General features: G+C 37.9%; 1 protein-coding gene across 3 annotated transcripts in view; it reads right to left on the bottom strand.

Annotated features, from left to right (window-relative positions):
• Positions 1-814: 814 nt before the first annotated feature.
• LOC132817243 (double-stranded RNA-specific editase 1-like) overlaps positions 815-20,218 on the bottom strand; it is a 332,434-nt gene continuing 313,030 nt past the window's right edge. For all 3 annotated transcript variants that reach the window (XM_060827594.1, XM_060827596.1, XM_060827595.1), the window contains 2 exons: positions 15,051-15,229; positions 815-8,969 (listed from right to left, as the gene is read on the bottom strand). In XM_060827594.1, coding sequence (XP_060683577.1) covers positions 8,793-8,969; positions 15,051-15,229 — 356 coding nt within the window. In that variant the 3' untranslated portion in view covers positions 815-8,792. The remainder of the gene's footprint in view (positions 8,970-15,050; positions 15,230-20,218) is intronic.

Below are 20,218 nucleotides of genomic sequence, written 5' to 3'. Positions count from 1 at the left end.
GGTAAATAGTGGGGAATGATGGCATGATGATTATTACTGAACTGATAACTCAAAAAAATTAGTATAAGTTCCATAATTCTGGAATAACATTAGTTATCAGTAGTGATTAGCATGCAGTATTACATCAGAAATCCAGTGGCTCACTATGTGCTTTACGGAAGGAAATTTGTCACCACTACCCAGTCCAGTCTATGTCCAACTCCAGGCCCTTAGCAATGTGATTCATCTAAATAATTACAGTAAATAAGGACAGGCTATTTCAGAGGGCAACTCACCAACATCATCTCAAGGGCAATTAGGAATGTGCAATAACAGCCAGCCTTGCGAGCGACACGCACATCCAGTCGGTAAATTTTAAAAAACTGCTCCAACATGGAACTGAGTAAGTGCAACCAGCTAGTTTCTTATATATAGCTGAGTGAATTGAATGGAGCAGAGATAGAGAGCTTACAATTGGTGGTGGCATTTCCAGAGCTTGAATAGCTTCATGAGACTCAGTATCTGCAGAATATTTATTTAAGTACATATTGACCAACTTGATTAGGAGCTTGGTACCTTCAGGACGAGAGAACTTTGGAAGATATTTGTTATAACATATCTACATTCATAAGACCAAGTCTTATTATACATGTGCATATACATAACAACGCAGAAATACAGAAACACACAGACAAGCAAAGACAGAGATTGCAACAAACAAACCCAAGATTCACAGGCATGCACTATTACAATTAAAAATCATCATAGTTAATGCACCAACATGTTCTACAAGTACATGTTTAACACACCCAAAAAATGACACCAACAACATACATTAGAAGTCAGATGTAAATTTATTTTTCAATTTTATTTCTACATGTAACAGAGAATCATGCTGGGATTGTTAATGTGAAGTGGTACAGTATTAGTGCTGGTACTCATGCAGTGATTACAGTACAAACTGTTTATTACACAGTGGAATGTCACCATGAACTGTTAAGATGAACAATCTCCTAAAAAAAAACAATTGACAAGTTTCCCTAATCTAAGCAATGTCTTCCATCATCTCTCTCTTCACTGTAACTCCTAGAAATATAAAGAATCGGCAAGGTATTGGTGCTTTTCAGGAATTTGTTAAAAGATATACACAAAGTAAACATTCTACCTAAAGAGATTATAATTTCCCCTTTGTCAGTTCAAACACAGGATTTCATTTCTTGTTACACTAGTTACATGTAATGCCATTACCAAAATGGAATCCCCCAAGATCACCACCACCCTGGGGTTACTGTTTATCAGAAATCAAACCAGACTCAGCCATACAATTATTGTTAGCAGGAACAGGTCAGAGACCTAGGAATTTAAAGGTGAGTAATTCATCTCCCAACTCCTCAAACCTGCCCACCATTTACAAAGTAGGAATCAGGAGGGTGATGTAATACTGGATAAGTATAGTTCTAACATGCAATAACTCAAACCAGTCAGAACAGAGAAGTTGGTTGACTGGCACCCTATCCACCAACCTATAGATTCCCTCCCCCCACAAACAGCGGCAACAGTGTACTATACACAAAATGCACTGTGGTAACTCACCAAGACTCCTTCTACAGAACCTCCTAATCTCAAGATCTCTGACACCTAGAAGAACGGCAGCAGTCTGATGGAAACACCACAGCCTGAAAGTTCTATTCCAAGCTGTACACAATCTTGAACTGAAATGATAATCATTGTTCATTCACTGTTACTGGGTCAAAATGCTGGAATTTCCTCCCTCATAACACTATGGGCCTACTTACACCACATAAACTGCAGTAGTTCAAAGTAGCAGCACACCATGACCTGTTTAAAGGCAATCAGAGAGGAGCAACAGATTTTGGTCTCACTATCGATGCCCACTAACAATGTAAAGCTAAAAAAAGGCAGAATTGCTTCATGATAAAACATAAAAGACAGAGATCATTATTATATATAAATTACCAAGGCAATATGTTATTAGTTCACGCAGTTTAATGTTAATCTGTTGCAATGTATGCTGTCTGGACTTCACAAGGTGCATATAGCTGCGCAGTTCAAATTCCCTAAAAGTGCCTGCTTAATTTTGTTCAGTTCATAAAATACCTCAAATGCAAGGATGGAGATGCACATCAGATTCTTCTTTCCCTAAAGTTATTCAACAAAGTTGAAAACTTACTAATCTCAGAACTTAAGCTCTTTACAGCACAAAACCAAACTCAAAAGCAATAAAAATATTGTAACAATTTTGTAACCAAACTGCTATTTCAATTTGTGGCTTTGTTGGTGCTTTTTTTTTTACAAAATAATGAAAATTCCAGAAGTCTTGCATTGTACTCCTTTAGTCACAGTCATAAGGCTGCGGAGCAAGGAAGGATTTATTTAATTAAGTAGGTTAAGTGAGGTGGCAGACATCAATCAATACAGACAGAAACAGGATGAAAGAAGATGCACACAGAGACACACAAACATAAAACGTTATTTGCCGACTGTGAAAAAAAACCTGGGACTTGCACTCAGTACAGTCCCTTACCTACTTCATAGGTGAGCTTGGACCTTCAGTACTGCCTGACAATAATGATGCTAAAATTACCACCAGATGATTCAGCTTCAATACTGTGTGGAGGACGCTGAGTCAATATTGCCCACTACAAGTTCAGTGTTTGGTTACATGTCAAAGTTCTATGAAATGAAATAGAAAACTGTAAAAATAAATCTCAGCTTAAATTCCTATCACCATTTCAGTTGTTGCTAATTCGTGAGCCTAAAGTAGAATATAAATATTAAATCAGAAGCCTCCAAAAAGTTTTCTATATAATTATTCAAAATTAATGTGTTGGTTTCACGGTTATTCAAAAGTGTGGCAAACATTAACAATTTTAAAAATGTATGATTATCTAATGTTTCTACAATGAGTTTTGTATCTTAATTACCCCTGCACCTTTCTCACACTAATAAATGTTTGAGAGGCTGTTGAAGACTTTGGCTGAGCAATACAAGTTGAGCACAGAATTACATTAAGAGGAAGATTTCCATTTGGTTAAACATATACAAAGCTACAAAGAACAGAGGCTGCTGACTATACTTTGATATGGCATGGAACTGTTATAAATGAAAAATTAAGCTTTAAAATTAATCATACCTACAAGGTACGTAAACCAGAGTGGCAGAAACTAGTCTGAGATACCTGTAAACTCCCCCAAATATCACCAAGTATGTCTTGAACGGACACCATATTGATCATTGCTTAGGTTAGTGCTGACTGCATTAAAAACTGTCACTAACTAGGATGCCAAAATTATATCATTGTAGATCACACTTCAGCTATTCTGGAGTTAAACAGGCCAATGTGACGATAGATATTCTTTATATCCTGTTGTTTATGGTACTGTGAAATTGATCAGCTAGACAGAGGGGATACTCAATGGTTAAAATAGTAAACTTCCTTCAAAGGTTTGTCACATGTACTGACATACTCTTGATCAAATACCTGCAGCTTGCAATCATTTTGCCAATGAGTTCCTCAACCAGAATTTTTTGAAATTCTAAGATTTCACTTAAGTGCGTACTCAAAGAAAACAAAATTTCCAATGGTTGGTTAATTTATTAGCATGCTAATGTCTTTATTCTGAAGGATGGAGATTACTAAATTTGCTATTGGCACAGATAACTTTGTGCCAATGGATAAACAGACATTTTAAGTAATCGGTGTATAGAACAGCGATATCAGAAAGGAATTACTCCAGATTCCCTGTTTTAGATTCTTCACAATGTATACAGTGGTTTATACTGATAGAAATGACAATTTTAATGTTGATACATATTGTACCTAGCTTTATAAAACAAAACACAATATAAATACTGAATACTAAGTTATCGTCATTTCAAGTTTCTCAACTCCAAGTTAGTTTCAAAAAGAAAATTTAAAGATTTTTTTGACATGGTCTATATAATGATTTAATGTTCTACAGACCACGATGCTTCTCTAGAATTAGATCAAAGATAATTTTTTTTGTTTCAACATTTTTAATAGCAGTGAAAATACTACCTACGTTTAGTAAAGTTTGCTTATTTATGAACATCATACTTAACTTATAAGTCAGAGTCTCCAAAACAACCTGCTTGCTGCCTTTACAGTGCACTAACATCTCCTAATTTTGCGTGGTAACAGCAGACTTTTCCTTTGCATTGTTATACTTGATCATATGGCAGATTACTCCATCAAAGTAGCTGAATTTAACTGTGGGTTAAAATGTTCTCTCTTCATCACTAGTGATGACCTTCACTGCTATTGCAATACGTTTATGGTTTAGCCAATAATTGATTGTACTGTTGCTAGTGAACAACTGATTGAAAACTGTAGATATCTGGCAGCAGAATATGTCAAGAAATTTGGAAGTTGGTGTTTATTCAGGTGCCAAATTGGTGAACTGATAAACGTTGGAAAGGTACTATGAACTATGTTATACAACGTGCAAAAGGAGAATATAAGCATGATCCTTCCCAATCCAAAATGAACAAACCAAAATAATCAATCACTAAAAGTAGTCATTATATCCAACAGCCAACTTGTTATCAATTGCACCCTTGCTGCAGCTTGAACACTTACAATGTTTGAAAGAAAAATCTTTTTGAGCTGTTAAATTTTATTTTATATTTTTGCTTGATGTTGGAATATCATTATCCTTTATGAAATTTGACATCTTGATAGCACTGATTTAAGTACAAGGTGAATTAAATAAATATTGTATTTACTGAAGTGTTTCCAATGGCTGAGTACAAAATTACATTACAGAAGACAATGAAAGTTTGTTTCAGCATTCGTTCCTTATAAAATTAAGAAGGTCACAAAAATAAATGTAGAGAAGGGAACATTATGACTAGGTTCCCTTGAGAGCCAATAATACAGTCCCTTCCTATGTCCCATGACATGAAAAGGTCTCAACACAAGGTACTGGACAATATACAGTACTTGCACTGTGTAGACAAAATTTACACTGCAGACAATGAGGTCTCTCAGTCTGGACAGGATGACTGTGACATAGCATTTTACTGATGATACCAACCAAGTTCAGCATGGGATATCAGATCTACCATTATGCAAGACAATATTACAGTACTGATTCTCTACAACTGAGATAAATATTCTAGTTAATTACGTTAAATTACATATAATTTACATCACAGAAACAGGTCATTCAGCTAACTAGGTGCTAGCCAGGGTTTATGCTCCACACAACTTCATCTAATTCCATCAGCATAACCTTCGATTCCTATCTCCCTTATAGACTTATCTAGGTTCTCCTCAAATGCATTCACCTTATTTACTTCAATATCTCAGTGTGGTATCAAGTTTCACATTGTCACTTTTCTTTGCGTAAATCCTATTGGATTTATTAGTGACTACCTTCCATTTATGACCCCTAGTTTTGGATCCTTACCTCTCTCCAAATCTCCAAAAAGCAGAAACAACAGAAACTATTTCAAGCTCAAGGAACTGAAGTAGTACTGCAATTCATATGAACCTGGATATCAGTACAATGCATTGAACAACAGTTAGTGTGAGTTTGAAATCCATCTCTATTTTTAACATTACAGTAAAACTCCTGGTACCTGAAATTTAACTGATTGTTGACAGTTGATTTTTTGTAAAAAATTAGATAGTTGTTCACATCATCTATCAAACTAATCATCATATAAATCAACATTCTGGGACATTTTAAAACTCTGCAGTAATTATTTATTTTCTAATATGGAATCACAATTAAATTCTTTTTTTTGTGCTTGGAAGGACAAAAACATATGCAAATCTACCAATAGCACACTGTCAAGGGACATGAATTGGACATTCTCAAACCTCTGGGGTGCCCTGGAAAGGAAACTTTCAAATAGGTCCCATCATTTACCCATGAGCACTTACCCATAGCAAACGGTATCCAAAGATGGCACACAAATCCTAGCTTCTATAAACTCGCCATTCTGTGGTCCAGCTGGTTGGGGAGTATCAAATGATCTCACTTGGAGATCATCATCAGCCTACTCAAGCATTCTGAAACAATCAGATTCACCAGCTGACTATAGGCTGAATTGTTGGTCTGCTTTGGAAAATGAGAATGTAAGCTCAAATTTCATTAAATTTGGTCCAAGATCTAAACTATCAAGTGTATTGAGGACTATAAAGTTAGTCGGGTGCATATTGAATTCTCTATGCCCAAAAGCATTACTACTTGCTAGCTTGCAGCACTTCTTCCTCCAAAATGCCTTTTCGGAACTGATGAACAGAAGGAAAAGTTGGAAAAGTTGTAGAGACATATAAAGGGGTAAGAACCCACAGTGCAACATCTTGCTGTTCGATTACCAATACTGGCTTTGTTATGCTCATTGAGATAGCAGGAATATTATGGAATATCAAGTTTGCTCACCACATCCACACAAGAAGTTAGGCAAAGCTGTCAATTTTCTGGGATTCAGGACACATTCTCATGATAAAAAACTACAAAAAAACAGTAGCTATGCAAAAATATACTCTGTACAGATGAACCTTAAGCACGTAACTCTTCATTTAAAAAGTAACCATCATTTTAAGAATACAATTAAGAAAAAAAACTGACTCGATACTGTTAAACTTTTGTTTCAGCAAGATTAACAATTCTGATCGATCAAAGAGTTTTCTCAAAGCAGTAACTAACACAGAATTGATGTGCATGTATATTTTATACATAGACATGGTAAAGCATAATTCTGTCTCTAATAAAATGGTTCCAGAATATCTAACCTTAAATAGGTTGAATAACTTATACTTGTTATGCCAGAGTGACCAGACTTGGTTCTGCTCACTCCAAAATGATCATGATGGCAACATTGACAGCAGTACACTTTCAATTAAGCAAAGGCTCAGATTGGAGAAAAAAGACATACAGACATTTACATAGTCGATCATGTAACTAGTAACAAATGAGGTTAAAGGGCACACTGACTTTGAGTGAGTACTGTAAAAGTGAATATACCAACCACTCATACTAACTGCACTCATAAGTAATTGGACCAAGCTCAAGAATTCTCTCAGACCTGTAAAACTACAATATTTCAGTCTTCTAATCTGGTGCTAGATTAAGTATCTCCCGTTTTGATCACTTAACATTGAAAGCCATCTTCACAAGTCAGCATGCTATTTAGGTTTTAAAGCCAGAACCATGATGTGAAAAAACCAATTTAACTACTGGTTACAATTAGTAAGCTACCAGTTTAAAGAAAAGCTAAGAAGTTTCAAACGATTGCTGTTAACACACTTGCACTTCAAGTTTTCAAGTGTTACAATCTCTGTTAGCTTCCAAGTCTTGTTATTTGTGACAGATGAGGCAACCCTGCAAAGAGAACACAACTGACTGTTGCACTGAGACCTTCACACTTGCAGCTGCCTTCATTCAGTTGCAAAGGTTTAATATAAGGAACATTTTTATCAACGCATATGTATTCCAGTTTACACAACAAAGAAATAACACGTCAATAGTCGTGCATGGAGAAAGAACAAGGAAAAGCAGCAGGCACACGTATGGACAGATAGCATCCCTTTTATGGCTAGGCTGGGCTGCAATTTACAATTTACCAAAATGTACTGCAATGCTTCATCACATTTTAAAATATATTTTTTGGGCTTTGATTTGTGAAGCTGAACTCTTGGAATGCTACAGCCACACCTAGTGAAAGGACTGGCATAGATCAATGCTGAATCTGCCTGGACATTTACAGGAGATGATTCAGCACTAATCAGCTGAATTAATTGCTTCACCTTGAAAGAAAAGTATGAAAACCAACAAGAACCGCTGATATCAGTGGAGTCTGCCTTTAAGTTAAGCTTACGGCCTGATCTCAAAGAAAACATACAGCATTTGAATTGCTGCACTGGGGGCTTTTTGCAAATAGAAACAGCAGCTGTCAAAAAAATATGGAGACCCTGAACTGCTAAACAAATATGTATTTATTTGCCTGTAACAATACTGATTACTTCGGGGGCTTGTATGCCATGTTTCCGATATTGTAACTAAATATAATTTGCAAATATTTTCCCCTTCTCAGGATCTTTACAAGAGTTACAATGACATCTTTTAATTCACAGTTCTCAATGGTTTTGCCCATTTTCAGAAGGGAAAATGTTTGTCCTGAGAACACATACAGAGACAAACTGTACAATTTAAAGCTCATGGTACAGAGCTTCATGAATTATGAGGGGATCACAGGAGTTCAAGCACTCAGGTCAGAACTTCCCCCATATTGTAGTCTAATTGATCTTTTGTCCATCAAAAGTATTGCATGAACCATGAATCTGGGACATGTTCTTTCCTTCTGAATTTGAAATACAGGCTGATCCCTTCTCAAGATGTTCCCTGCCAGAACTGCTAAATTGTAAAACCATGTCCCTATAAAGACTAATTCTAAAGATTAAAAGTTATGACAACTGTACAGGTGTATAGTACTTTCAGAAACAGAACTCAAAGCTGTTATTTTGGAAATTTATACTAAATTTTAAATCAACATGTTAATAAATATGGCCAATGATGCACAATTCAATTATGGCTCCAATTACTGACATTATCTTCTGGTTAAGAGGCCAATTAAAACAAGCATTGTGTACATTGCTTTTTGTGCTATTTTATAAACCTAGCTGATAGCCAAGAAAAGGGACACGTTTTATTATTTAAAAAAGGAAATTAAAAAAAATTAGTTTAAAGTTACAAGTTAATAAATACATCTGACACATGGAATTCCAGCAGCTTTGCGTCCTTAAAAGTCCCAACATGGGCTCAGCCAGAGAGACTGAATTGATCTTGTTCAATGGGTTTTTTCACCCACATGCCTAATCCACTCCTTTGGAACTCTTTGATCAGGGACTCCTTGGCAGCTTGATATTCGGTGGCAGCCTGTTTTGCTTCATAATATGAAGTGAACTTCTCTTGTTTGGATCGATTTAAGAAGGGCAACTTCGGGTACAGAACAAATGCGATGGTGATGTGGAGGTTTGGGAGGACAGAGACAGAGAGAGAGAAGAGATTTGTGAATTACAAACTTTAAATATCTTAATTCAGTACAGATGTCTCCATTCAATTTCCTTTAGACAAAACAACTGCAAGTAGAAAACAGTTGCAGTGATTAAAACTGAGGAAGAAAGATTTGAATTCAGATCAAACTGCCAGCTCACATTTTATACTTGCCTATTATTAAAGTGAGCATTTGTTTTCATTTGGCTATCATTATTTGATATAACCAAAATCAAACAGAATTGACTGATGGTTAAAGTGACTTTGAAACTAACAGATTATCTTAAAATCCAATTGGTGCACTAATGTCTTTCAGTAAAGGTTACTTACGATCTCAACAGGGTTTGCTTTCCTTGTGACTCCAGCTTAACAGCCTCAGAAGTAGCATAACCAGCATGCTATCTGTGTCAGACCAGAAGGAGCAGAAGGACGCCATTCAGCCTACTGTCTACCCTGCCATTCACTGAGATCTCAATCTGCAACTCCACTTTCCTGCCTTTTCCCGACACCCTTGATTCCCTTTCTGATTAAAAATCCATCTCAGCCTTAAAGGTGTAATCTTAAAGCCCTCTGCAGTAATCCATTTCACAGATGTAGGATCCTCTGAGAGAAGAAACTTCTCCTCATCTCTATCTTAAATCAGCAACCCTTTATTCGATGATGATGAGTTTGGTCCTCGACTCCCCTACAAGAGGAAACAATCTCTCCACATCTATCCTGCTAAAGAATCTTGTAAGTTTCAAATAAGGCGTTCGTTCATTTTTCTAAACTCTATTGAGGACAGGCCCAGCCTCAACCTCTCTTCATAACACAGTCCCTCTATATCTGGTATCAGCCTAATGAGCTTTCTCTAGACTGCCTTTCAATGTGAATATATCTTTCCTCAGAGAAGGGGGCCAGAACTGTCCACCTATGATCTGACCAGTGTCTTGTATTGTTTTAGCAAGACTTCTGTTTTTAACTCAATTTCCTTTGAAATAGGGGCCAATTTCCCTTTTCTCTTCCCTTTAACCTGCTGAACTTGGATATTAGCTTTTTGTAATTTATGCATGGAGATTCCTAAATCTGTCTATGCTCTAGTTTTCTGTAGTCTTTCTCCATTTAAATAATACTCAGCTCCTACGTTCTTCCTGCCAAAGTGTAAATCTCAGATTTTTTCACATCACGTTCTATCTGGCAAGTTTTCTGCCCACTTGCTCAATCTGTCTATATCCCTCTGCAGACTCTTTCAATCATCCTCACCTCTTGCCTTCCCAATATATTTCGTGTCATCGCAAACCTTTCTCATCTAAGTCATTAACTAATTTTGGAAATATTTGCAGCCTCAGCACTGATATCAGTGGTACACCACAGTTTCATGCACTCCATATCCCAAATCACTGTCTATTGCCCACCTTCTATCCATGCTGATGTACTACCTTCAGGTGGCAGGGGAAACACCATGATAAAACAACATGCTCCAGACTTCCAGTAGCTGCAAATATGTCTGTTCAACAATAGGAGTAACCACCATACTATCTTATGAAGACAAAGTCTCGTTTTCACTGTAGGATGATTAGGAGAACTAACATTTCATGATTACCTTTGTCAAAAACTAAGTTAAAGTATATTCAATGATTAATATATTATTCTGTTAAAATGTAACCAATGCAGATCTTCAGACTTTGACATCATGTGACTCTGCCTAGCTTTGACAAAGAAATGCACTATGGGAATGCAAATAGAATGAAGAATGTATGAGCTGAGTATTACTTATAACGTTAAAGGGGCTCTGCTTCGACATCCAAAGCTTAAGAAGACAAATACAGCATTGCTCTGACTTGCCAGCCCTTATCAGGATCTTGTAATCACAGCTGTTCCCTGGTATTGGTGCGTTTGTAGTATAGCAATTGACTATATGTAACTTTTATAATAGAGTTAAAATTTTCATAGTGTTTTCAAGCTTGCAGTCGTGTAATCCTTTAGGCTGGAAAGAACAAAAGTCTTTATTTTTGGTATCAGTTTTGCTGTTAGAGTATACAGGGTAACAAAACTGTTTCCAAGTATTCAAACAGCAGAACCAAATTCAGGATAAAGCAAATGATCAGTGATAACTAAGTGCCAGATTTAATGGGAACTTCACCAATTAAGCGAGGATTGAGACACAAGCTCAAGGATATCAATCTTTGAGTCCTGACTGCAAATGCTTCCATTTTAAACAGAGTTAAAAAGTTTTCAAACTATCCTCTTAATTTAACGTCATAAAGTGACAATGACAAAATTTAAGAGGATAATTCATAGCCTAAGGAAAAAAAATCAGGAGATAGTGGGAGGTGACAGTGAACATCTTTCACCCTTAAGAGCCAATTAGAAATTAATCTGCATCCATTAAGCCAATTAGCAATAAGCTCATCCAGCCTCGTCAATTAAAATGCAATGGTGTAATTGATCAAGCTATGAACTTGGCTTGGAAATGGTTAATAAACAACCCTGCTTTTGCTGACCAAGGAATGCAAGAAGTTTGAAATTGATATGGCTCCAATCAAAAGGGAAGGGCCCCTCAAGGCATCTAAGACAGGCATGGTGCCGATCGTACCCTGAGCTGAACTGGGAAGAGCCATAGTACACCCATAAAATCATGGAGTTATACAACTCGGAAACAGACCCTTCGGTCCAACTAGACATGTCAACGAGATAGCTGAACCTAATCTAGTCTAATTTGCCAGCATTTGGCCCATTTCCCTCCAAACCCTTCCTCTTCATTTCCCCATCCAGATGCCTTTCAAATGTTGTAATTGTACCAGCCTCAACCACTTCCTCTGGCAGCTTGTTCCATACACACACCACCCTCTGCATGAAAATTTGCCCCTCAGATCCCTTTTAAATCATTCCCCTCTTACCCTACATCTATTCGCTCTAGTTTTGGACTCCCCTAGCCTGGGGAAAAGACCAAGACTATTCACCCTATCCATGTCCCCTCATGATTTTATAAACTTCTGTAAGGTTACCCATCAGCCTCTGACCCTACAGAAAAAATAGCCTCAGTCTATTCAGCCTCTCGTTACAACTCAAACCATCTAAACCGGCAATATCCTGAATCCTTTCAAGTTTAACAACATCTTTCTTGTAGCAAATAGACCAGAAGTGAATGCAGTATTCTAAAAGTGGCCTGACCAATATCCTGGACAGCCTCAACATGACGTCCCAATCCCTTTACTCAATGCACTGATCAATGAAGGCAAGCATGCCAATGTTGCCTTCAGCACCCTGTTTACCTGATACTACACTTTCCTGCACCTCTAGATCCCTTTGTTCGGCATTACTCCTCAGGGATCTCCCATTAACTGTACAAGTTCTGCCCTGAATTGCCTTACCAAAATGCAGCACCTCACATTTATCTAAATTAAACGCCATTTGCCACTCTTTGGCCCACTGACCCAACTGATCAAGGTCCCATTGTACTCTGTGACAACCTTCTTCAATGTCCATACCTCCAATTTTGGCGTCTTTTGCAAACTTAATAATCATACCTCTTATATACACATATAAATAATTCATATAAACAATGAAAACCAGCAGACCCAGCCTCCAGTCGAAAAAGCAACCCTCCACTATCATCTTTTGTCTCCTACCTTTAAGCTAATTTTATATCAATTGGATAGCTCCTCCTGGATTCCATGTGATCTAACCTTGCTAACCAGTCTACTATGTCAAACGCCTTACTGAAGTCCATATAGACAATGTTAGCTGCCCTGCCTTCATCAATTTTCTTTGTCGTGTCTTCAAAAAACTCAGTCAAGTTGTTGAGACACGATTTCCCACATACAAAGCCATGCTGACTCTCCCTAATCAGTCCTTGCCTTTCCAAATGCATGAAAATCCTGCCCTTCAGAATTCTCTCCAACAACTTGTCCACCACGGATGTCAGGCTCACTGGATTACAATTTCGTGGCTTTACCCGACCACCTTTCTTAAATAACGGCACTACATTTGCCAATCTCCAGTCTTCCGGCACCTCACTGTGGCTATTGAGATACAAATATCTCAACAAGGGGCCTCGCAATCTCTTCCATAGCTTCCCACAGAGTTCTAGGGTACACCTGATCAGGGATTTATCCACCTTTTTGTATGTTATGGACCAGGCCAGACCCCTCAAAACATTTCAAGAAGGTAGCCCAGACCCTAACTTTGCTAGCTGTCCTAAGCAGGTGTAAAGTGAATATTCCAGGAGAAATGTCGCTGGACAAACCATTTAGTTTCAAACAAAATACAATTTATTTACAAGATTAACAAATAAAACACAAGCAAAAGAGAACCGAATACAGAATAATTTAACTTATCCGAAAACCCAACAGCTCATCCCAACCTACAGATGCTGTTCCCAATACTTGCAACAATATCCATAAACACCCTTGGCATAAAAGGTAAAATCAAACACAGGGTCTTACAGGAGAGAAGTCAGAGAGGAGTACTAGCCTGGATCTGCTTCCTTGGGTCCAGCAGCTTCAGAACACTACTGCTAAAAACCAAACCAAACCAGAAAAAGCTGAGCTGGAAGAACTGGCCACTTCTCAAGTTTTCAAAAATTTAAAAGCCTGTTGCCTGAGGCAAAATCTGTTGACTATAATCAAACTGGCCCTAAAATTCTTCAACTTAGACTTTTCGGTGTCTTTTACAACCTCTCTGAAAAAAAACAAGGACAACATAACCTTGTTAAAGGAGCAGCATCTTCACATTGCATTTAAGACATCCAGCACCTTATCTTCAGTAATACAGACACTTTTCAAGATGTCACAATTTATTTCCCCCTATTCTCTAGCTTCCAATTCCTTCTCCACAGTAAATGTTGACACAAATACTTGTTCAGTATGTCAGCCATCTACTGTAGTTCCACACACAGATAGCCCCCTGCTTTAATAGATATTATTTTAAACCCAACTAAAATTTCCTGAGTTACTGCAATAGACTGTCTCCTGTTGCTTTATTGGCTACAGTCTCAAATTATCAAATTAATATTGGGTTTTGTGTTTAGATTATACTAGATCCCTACAACTTACATTATAGCAGGGATAATCAGCATTGTGACATGTGGCTGTGCTGATAGAGAAAACTGAATGAGTGATCTCATTCCCCAAAACTTGCTTATCTATGAGTTACTGTGGTATTTCAGCAAAAACTTTTCATATACATCCAATTCCCTTCATTATTAAACCTGCCTTTGCATTATTTTAAGTAGGACATTCTTCACTTTGTACCTTGTTGCATGAAAGAATCTCTCCTGAACTCCAGCCAGTACCTGCACCAGTGATCTTGATTCTGTCTCTAGTTTTTAAGCCCCATGTCAATGGAAACAGTTTCTCCCAATCTACTCTATCAATGTCCCTCATAGCCTTGCACCATTTTAATTCAAAAAGATGGCTGATACTCCATTTTACAGTTGGGAGTCAGCTACATAAATTTGTTGTGAAAACCACTGAACAGATGACACCAATATCACAGCTAAGTAAATATAGTGTCAGGCGAAGCCATCTCAGAAGGAACCAACAGCCAAAAGGAAAAAGGTGTAGTAAAAATACAACAATAGTCAGTCATAAGTTTAAAATATAGAACTGATTAGATTGCATCAGTCTCATTTTGCTCACTTTAAGGATTCTGAGTAATTGAACTGAGCCAGTTGTAATTTAAACTTTTTTGTGCACAAGAAATTAGAGGACTATGTTTTTCAGTCTTTCTCAAATCGTGTTTACGATGGACAATGTGGTAAATATTCTGTTTATTTGGCACAATGTTGGTGAAATTTTACTCTGAATCTTACTCACGGTGATTCATTGTTGCAGCATGAAAGAACATTATCGTGTATCTGGTCATAGAGTACTGAACAGGACAATATGAAATTAGCTTTACAATATAGAGCATTGAATATTTATAAGGAAAAACTTTGCATGCTTTGCTGAAATTTAAAATTTAAAAAATGGAATTAAGAGCATATTTTTAAAAAAGGGTGGGGGTGGGAAAGAGGGTGAGGAAATTACGAGACAATTTTACCTTTCCATGCAGGCGTAACCAACGACTATGCAGAACATGTTTACAAAGTCGAGAAGGGCGTCCCATATCATCTTTCCCTGTCATGGCATTAATAACTTCCAGGCCTGAGTCATCCACAACCCAATTGACACTGAAATTTGGTGCCTTGCCTGGTTGGCGCGATTCAGTGTTGCTAATACCTACAAAACAGACAATTAATACAAGTTCAGTTAAGTAAATGATTAAACATTGAAATTGTGAAATAAAACACGAGTTGTGTTTATCCCTTTAACTTCTTAATCGTGGATTCAGGATAGAAGTTTGTTAAAACAAAGTTAATTTAATCACATTCTCAAAAGTTGCAGCATTAAAGAAAATCCGACTTTTTTTAGGATATCTGAACATTTCTGTTGCAAAATTAGTTCCATTTACAAGAGCGTACCTGCTGTCTTTGTACAATTAAGTCACAGTCAGTTCTACAGCTCTCTACTACATAGATCTAATACTAAGCGATGGAATGCTTTCTTATCAAGATGTGCCAGAAAGTATAGAAATATAAAAAAAGCAGTGAACATAACAGTATGATCCTAGCAATAACTTCTCATGAGTCCAAAACAGAAACAGCTGATTCATTGGTGCAGTTTCCACAATTATAAAGATGGTAGCAGTGATGGATAAAGACTTTCAGGTTGGGCTTGACAGCTATCTCTTTGCCAGCTACTCCATTGCTATGAACTGGCACTTGAACCTTCAAAAGTTGCTACTTTTACAATGATTATCATAGAATCTGGCTTATACATGTGTAGAGTTTAGAACTGGAACTGGAGGATGATTGGTAACTTCATGGAACCACAGCTGGCTGTAGAAAGATTGTGTCAGTTCCAGATCAAGCTCTTAGGTCCCAACAAATCTATTTTTGCTGATGCAAGACTAATCTTCAAGGGTATTTAAACTCCTTGGAACTAATTTTTGGCAGTTTGAGTCATGGCATTTATATTGAGCAGTTGAGCATCACATTAATGTTTCTTGTAGAAAATTTACAGCCCAGGAACAGACCCTTCGGCCCTCCAAGTCTGAGCCGATCCAAATCCACTGTATAAATCGCCCAAGCTGTACAGGACATTGGTTAGGCCACTGTTGGAATATTGTGTGCAATTCTGGTCTCCTTCCTATTGGAAAGATGTGAAACTTGAAAGGGTTCAGAAAAGATTTATAAGGATGTTGCCAGGGTTGGAGCATTTGAGCTATAGGGAAACATTGAATAGGCAGTGTCTGTTTTCCCTGGAGCGTCGGAGGCTGAGGGACGACCTTATAGAGGTTTACAAAATTATGAGGGGCATGGATAGGAAAAATAAACAAAGTCAGGGAGTCCAGAACTAGAGGGCATAGGTTTAGGGTGAGAGGGGAAAGATATAAAAGAGACCTACTGGGCAACTTTTTCACAGAGAGGGTGGTACGTGTATGGAATGAATTGCCAGAGGAAGTGGTGGAGGCTGGTACAATTGCAACATTTAAGAGGTATTTGGATGGGTTTATGAATAGGAAGGGTTTGGAGCGATATGGGCCGGGTGCTGGCAGTTGGCACTAGATTGGGTTGGGATAACTGGTCAGCATTGACGGGTTGGACTGAAGGGTCTGTTTCCATGCTGTACATCTCTATGACTCTATCTTTCTCCCTCCACTCCCCACCTACACATGCATCTGTCCAGATGCATCTGAAATGAATCTACCGTGCCTGCCTCTACCACCTCTACTGGCAACGCGTTCCAGGCACCTACCACCCTTTGTGTGAAGTACTTTCCGCGTGCATCTCCCTTAAACTTTCCACCTCTCACCTTGAATGCGTGACCTCTTGTTATTGATTCCCTCACCCAGGGAAAAAGCTTATCTCTAACCACCCTGTCTATACCCTTCATGATTTTATAGACCTCAATCAGGTCCCCCCCCATCTCCTTTCTTCTAATGAAAACAATCCTAACCTACTCAACCTCTCTTCATAGCTAGCACCTTCCATCCCAGTACACCTTCTCTGTGCCCTCTCCAAATTGTCCACATCCTTTTGATAATGTGATGACCAGAAATGTACACAGTATTCTAAATTCAGCCGAACCAAAGTCTTGTCCAATTTTAACATGACCTGCCAGCTTTTATATTCAATACCCCGTCCAATGAAGGCAAGCATGCCATATGCCTTCTTGACCACTCTATCCACCTGTGCAGCCACCTTCAGGGTACAATGGACCTGAACTCCCAGACCTCTCTGCTCATCAACTTTTCCCAAGACTCTTCTGCTTACAGTATAGTTCACTCTAGAATTAGACTTCCCAAAATGCGTCACCTCACATTTGCCCAAATTGAACTCCATCTGCTACTTCTCCGCACAACTTGCCAGTCTATCTATATTCTCCTGTATTCTTTAACAGTCCCCTATGCTTTCTGCTACTCCATCAATCTTCGTGTCATCTGCAAACTTACTGATCAGACCAACAATGCCCTCTTTCAGATCATTTATGGATATCACAAGCAACAGAGGCCCCAACACTGACCCCTGTGGAGCACCACTGGTCACCTTCCTCCATTTCAAGAAACTCCCTTCAACAACTACTCTGTCTCCTGTTGCTCAACCAGTTCTTTATCCACCTAGCTAGAACACCCTGCACACCATGTGACCTCTGTTTACCATGGGGAACCTTATTAAATGCTTTACTAAAGTTCATCTACATGATGGCTGCAGCCCTTCCTTCATCTATCAACTTGATCACTTCCTTAAATAAATTTATTAAGTTGGTAAGGCAAGACCTGCCTCATATAAAACCACATTACCTATCACTGATAAGCCCATTCTTTTCCAAATATAAATAGATTTTATCCTTCAGTATCTTCTCCAGCAACTTTTCCACCTCTGACGTCAGGCTCACTGGTCTGCAGTTACCTAGAATACCCCTACTACCCTTCTTGTACAGGGGGACAACATTAGCAACCCTCCAGTTCTCTGGCATTTCACCCGTGTTTAACTCAGCTGGACCTTTTCAACATCTGTTGGTATCTATATGCATGCTGTATCTATTGCTACTGATGCCATTGCTTTTAATGTTTTTCTAAAGTACAACTCCTATCAATTACTGAAACAAATTGCTTATTTACATGAACAAAGCTAGATTTGTTAATTCTAGTTTGTCATGATTATTGTAATATAGATTAGAGTTAAATTTTTCACTGCATTCAATTGCATGATTGCTGTAGTAGTCTAAATTAATTTGATTATCCTGGACCCTCTATTCCTTATTTCAGACAAATGGCATTAATTTGAGCATGAAATGTTGCAGACAAATTATCTCCAAAATTGTTAACTTTGACCAAGAGACCTTGTAAAGATCGAAGAGAAAATTAAACCATCACTGGAGTAGTGATAACAAGTACAAGTAAATATGAGAAGAGCTTGTCTAAAATTGCACTAACAAAATGGATGGATAATAAATAATTGTGTTAAAGATGAGATATTTGGTGAGAGGAATGTTAAACACGTCTTTGGCACTGTTCACACTGAGGATTCATCAAGATATGCTCATTACTGGTCTATGCTGACCTGAAAAAGTAAACAGAACTTTAGAAGGGTTAAATGATTTTTCTTCATGAGAGGAAAGGTTTTAACTACTTTAAATGAGACAACGTTGGCAGTGAGTTCAGCTTCGTTGACCAACTAAGACAAATACCTTGTATCGAACCACATCAAACAATAATGCAGCTGCAATTTAATAACTTTTTTCAAAAAATTACTGGCATTCAAATTTGTTGCACTATGCTTCATAAAATGACAAATAGGATTTACAAAGTAAGTCAGTGTACTTTCTCAGCCTTAAGTTTGCATTAAGGACTAGGTTTGAAATCAGGTTGGATTGTATTTGTATTTAGAAGTAGTGAAACCGACTTGCTAGATTTGCATAAAACACATTCTTATCTCCAAAATAACAGATAACATAATTTGAAGTACATTATAACAAAGTGTGTCACAGCAGGTTTTTGAAGGTATTTAGACCTCATGAACAAGGTGGATCTTGGATTTGTTTTCAGAAAATATACATAAGGTCTTCCACAAACAAGCATAAACAGGACCAGAATTTGGATGCAGGTTTGCTCACTGAGCTGAAAGGTTCATTTCCAGACGTTTCATCACGCTACTAGGTAACATCTTCAGTGGGCCTCAGGCGAAGCACTGCTGAAAAATTCTGCTTGCTATTTATATCTTTAGGTTGGTGATGTCATTTCCTGTGGTGATGCTATTTCCTGTGGTGAAGTCACTTGCTGTTCCTTTTCTCAGGGGGTGATAGACGGGGTCCAAGTCAATGTGTTTGTTGATAGAATTCTGATTGGAATGCTTCTAAGAATTCTCGTGCGTGTCTTTGTTTGGCTTGTCCTAGGACAGATGTGTTGTCTCAGTCAAAGTGGTGTCCTTCCTCATCCATATGTAAGGCTACTAGTGAGAGAGGGTCATGTCGTTTTGTGGCTGGTTGGTGTTCATGTATCCTGGTGACTAGTTTTCTCCTTGTTTGTCCAATGTTCAAAATACAAATTTCTCCCTATTTTATTCCACAGATATATCCTAAGAGAAATGTAATGGATTGCTGGTAATATCATTTGTTTAAGGTTTTTCTAGAATTACTGGCAATACCCTAATTGATTAATGACACTATTAATAGAGAAATATGCCTCTTTCAACTGGTTTTGACTTGCACCTGATAGTAGTCTATACATGATTCAATCCGAAGTGATCTAGATAACCAGTTATACAAAATAAAAGCACAAAAATACTGGGTGGGACTTATCACAATACATTTGACAGTGATTTTGTCTGAATACAACTAAGGCAACAATCTCAGTCTTTCCAACTCTACAGTCATATCTTTCAGTCAAAATTCACGAGTCCTCTGTAAAGGAAGGTTATTCAAGAGTACAACAGGATTTTGATCAACTGTGCCAGGGGGCCGAGGAATGACAGATGGAGCTTAATTGAGATAAATGCGAGGAAGTGCATTTTGGTAAGACAAACCAGTGCAGGGCTTACACAATTAATGGTAGGGCCCTGGCAAGTGTTGCCGAACAGAAAAACCAAGGGGTGCAGTAATGTAATTCCTTGAAAGTAGCATCTCAGGTAGACAGGTTGGTGAAGAAGGCATTTGGCATGTTTGCCT

This window comes from Hemiscyllium ocellatum, chromosome 7 (assembly GCF_020745735.1).
Source record: "Hemiscyllium ocellatum isolate sHemOce1 chromosome 7, sHemOce1.pat.X.cur, whole genome shotgun sequence".
Lineage (NCBI taxonomy): Eukaryota > Metazoa > Chordata > Chondrichthyes > Orectolobiformes > Hemiscylliidae > Hemiscyllium > Hemiscyllium ocellatum.
The sequence above is the reverse complement of the archived record's forward strand: the minus strand, read 5'-3'. Positions and strand labels throughout refer to the sequence as shown.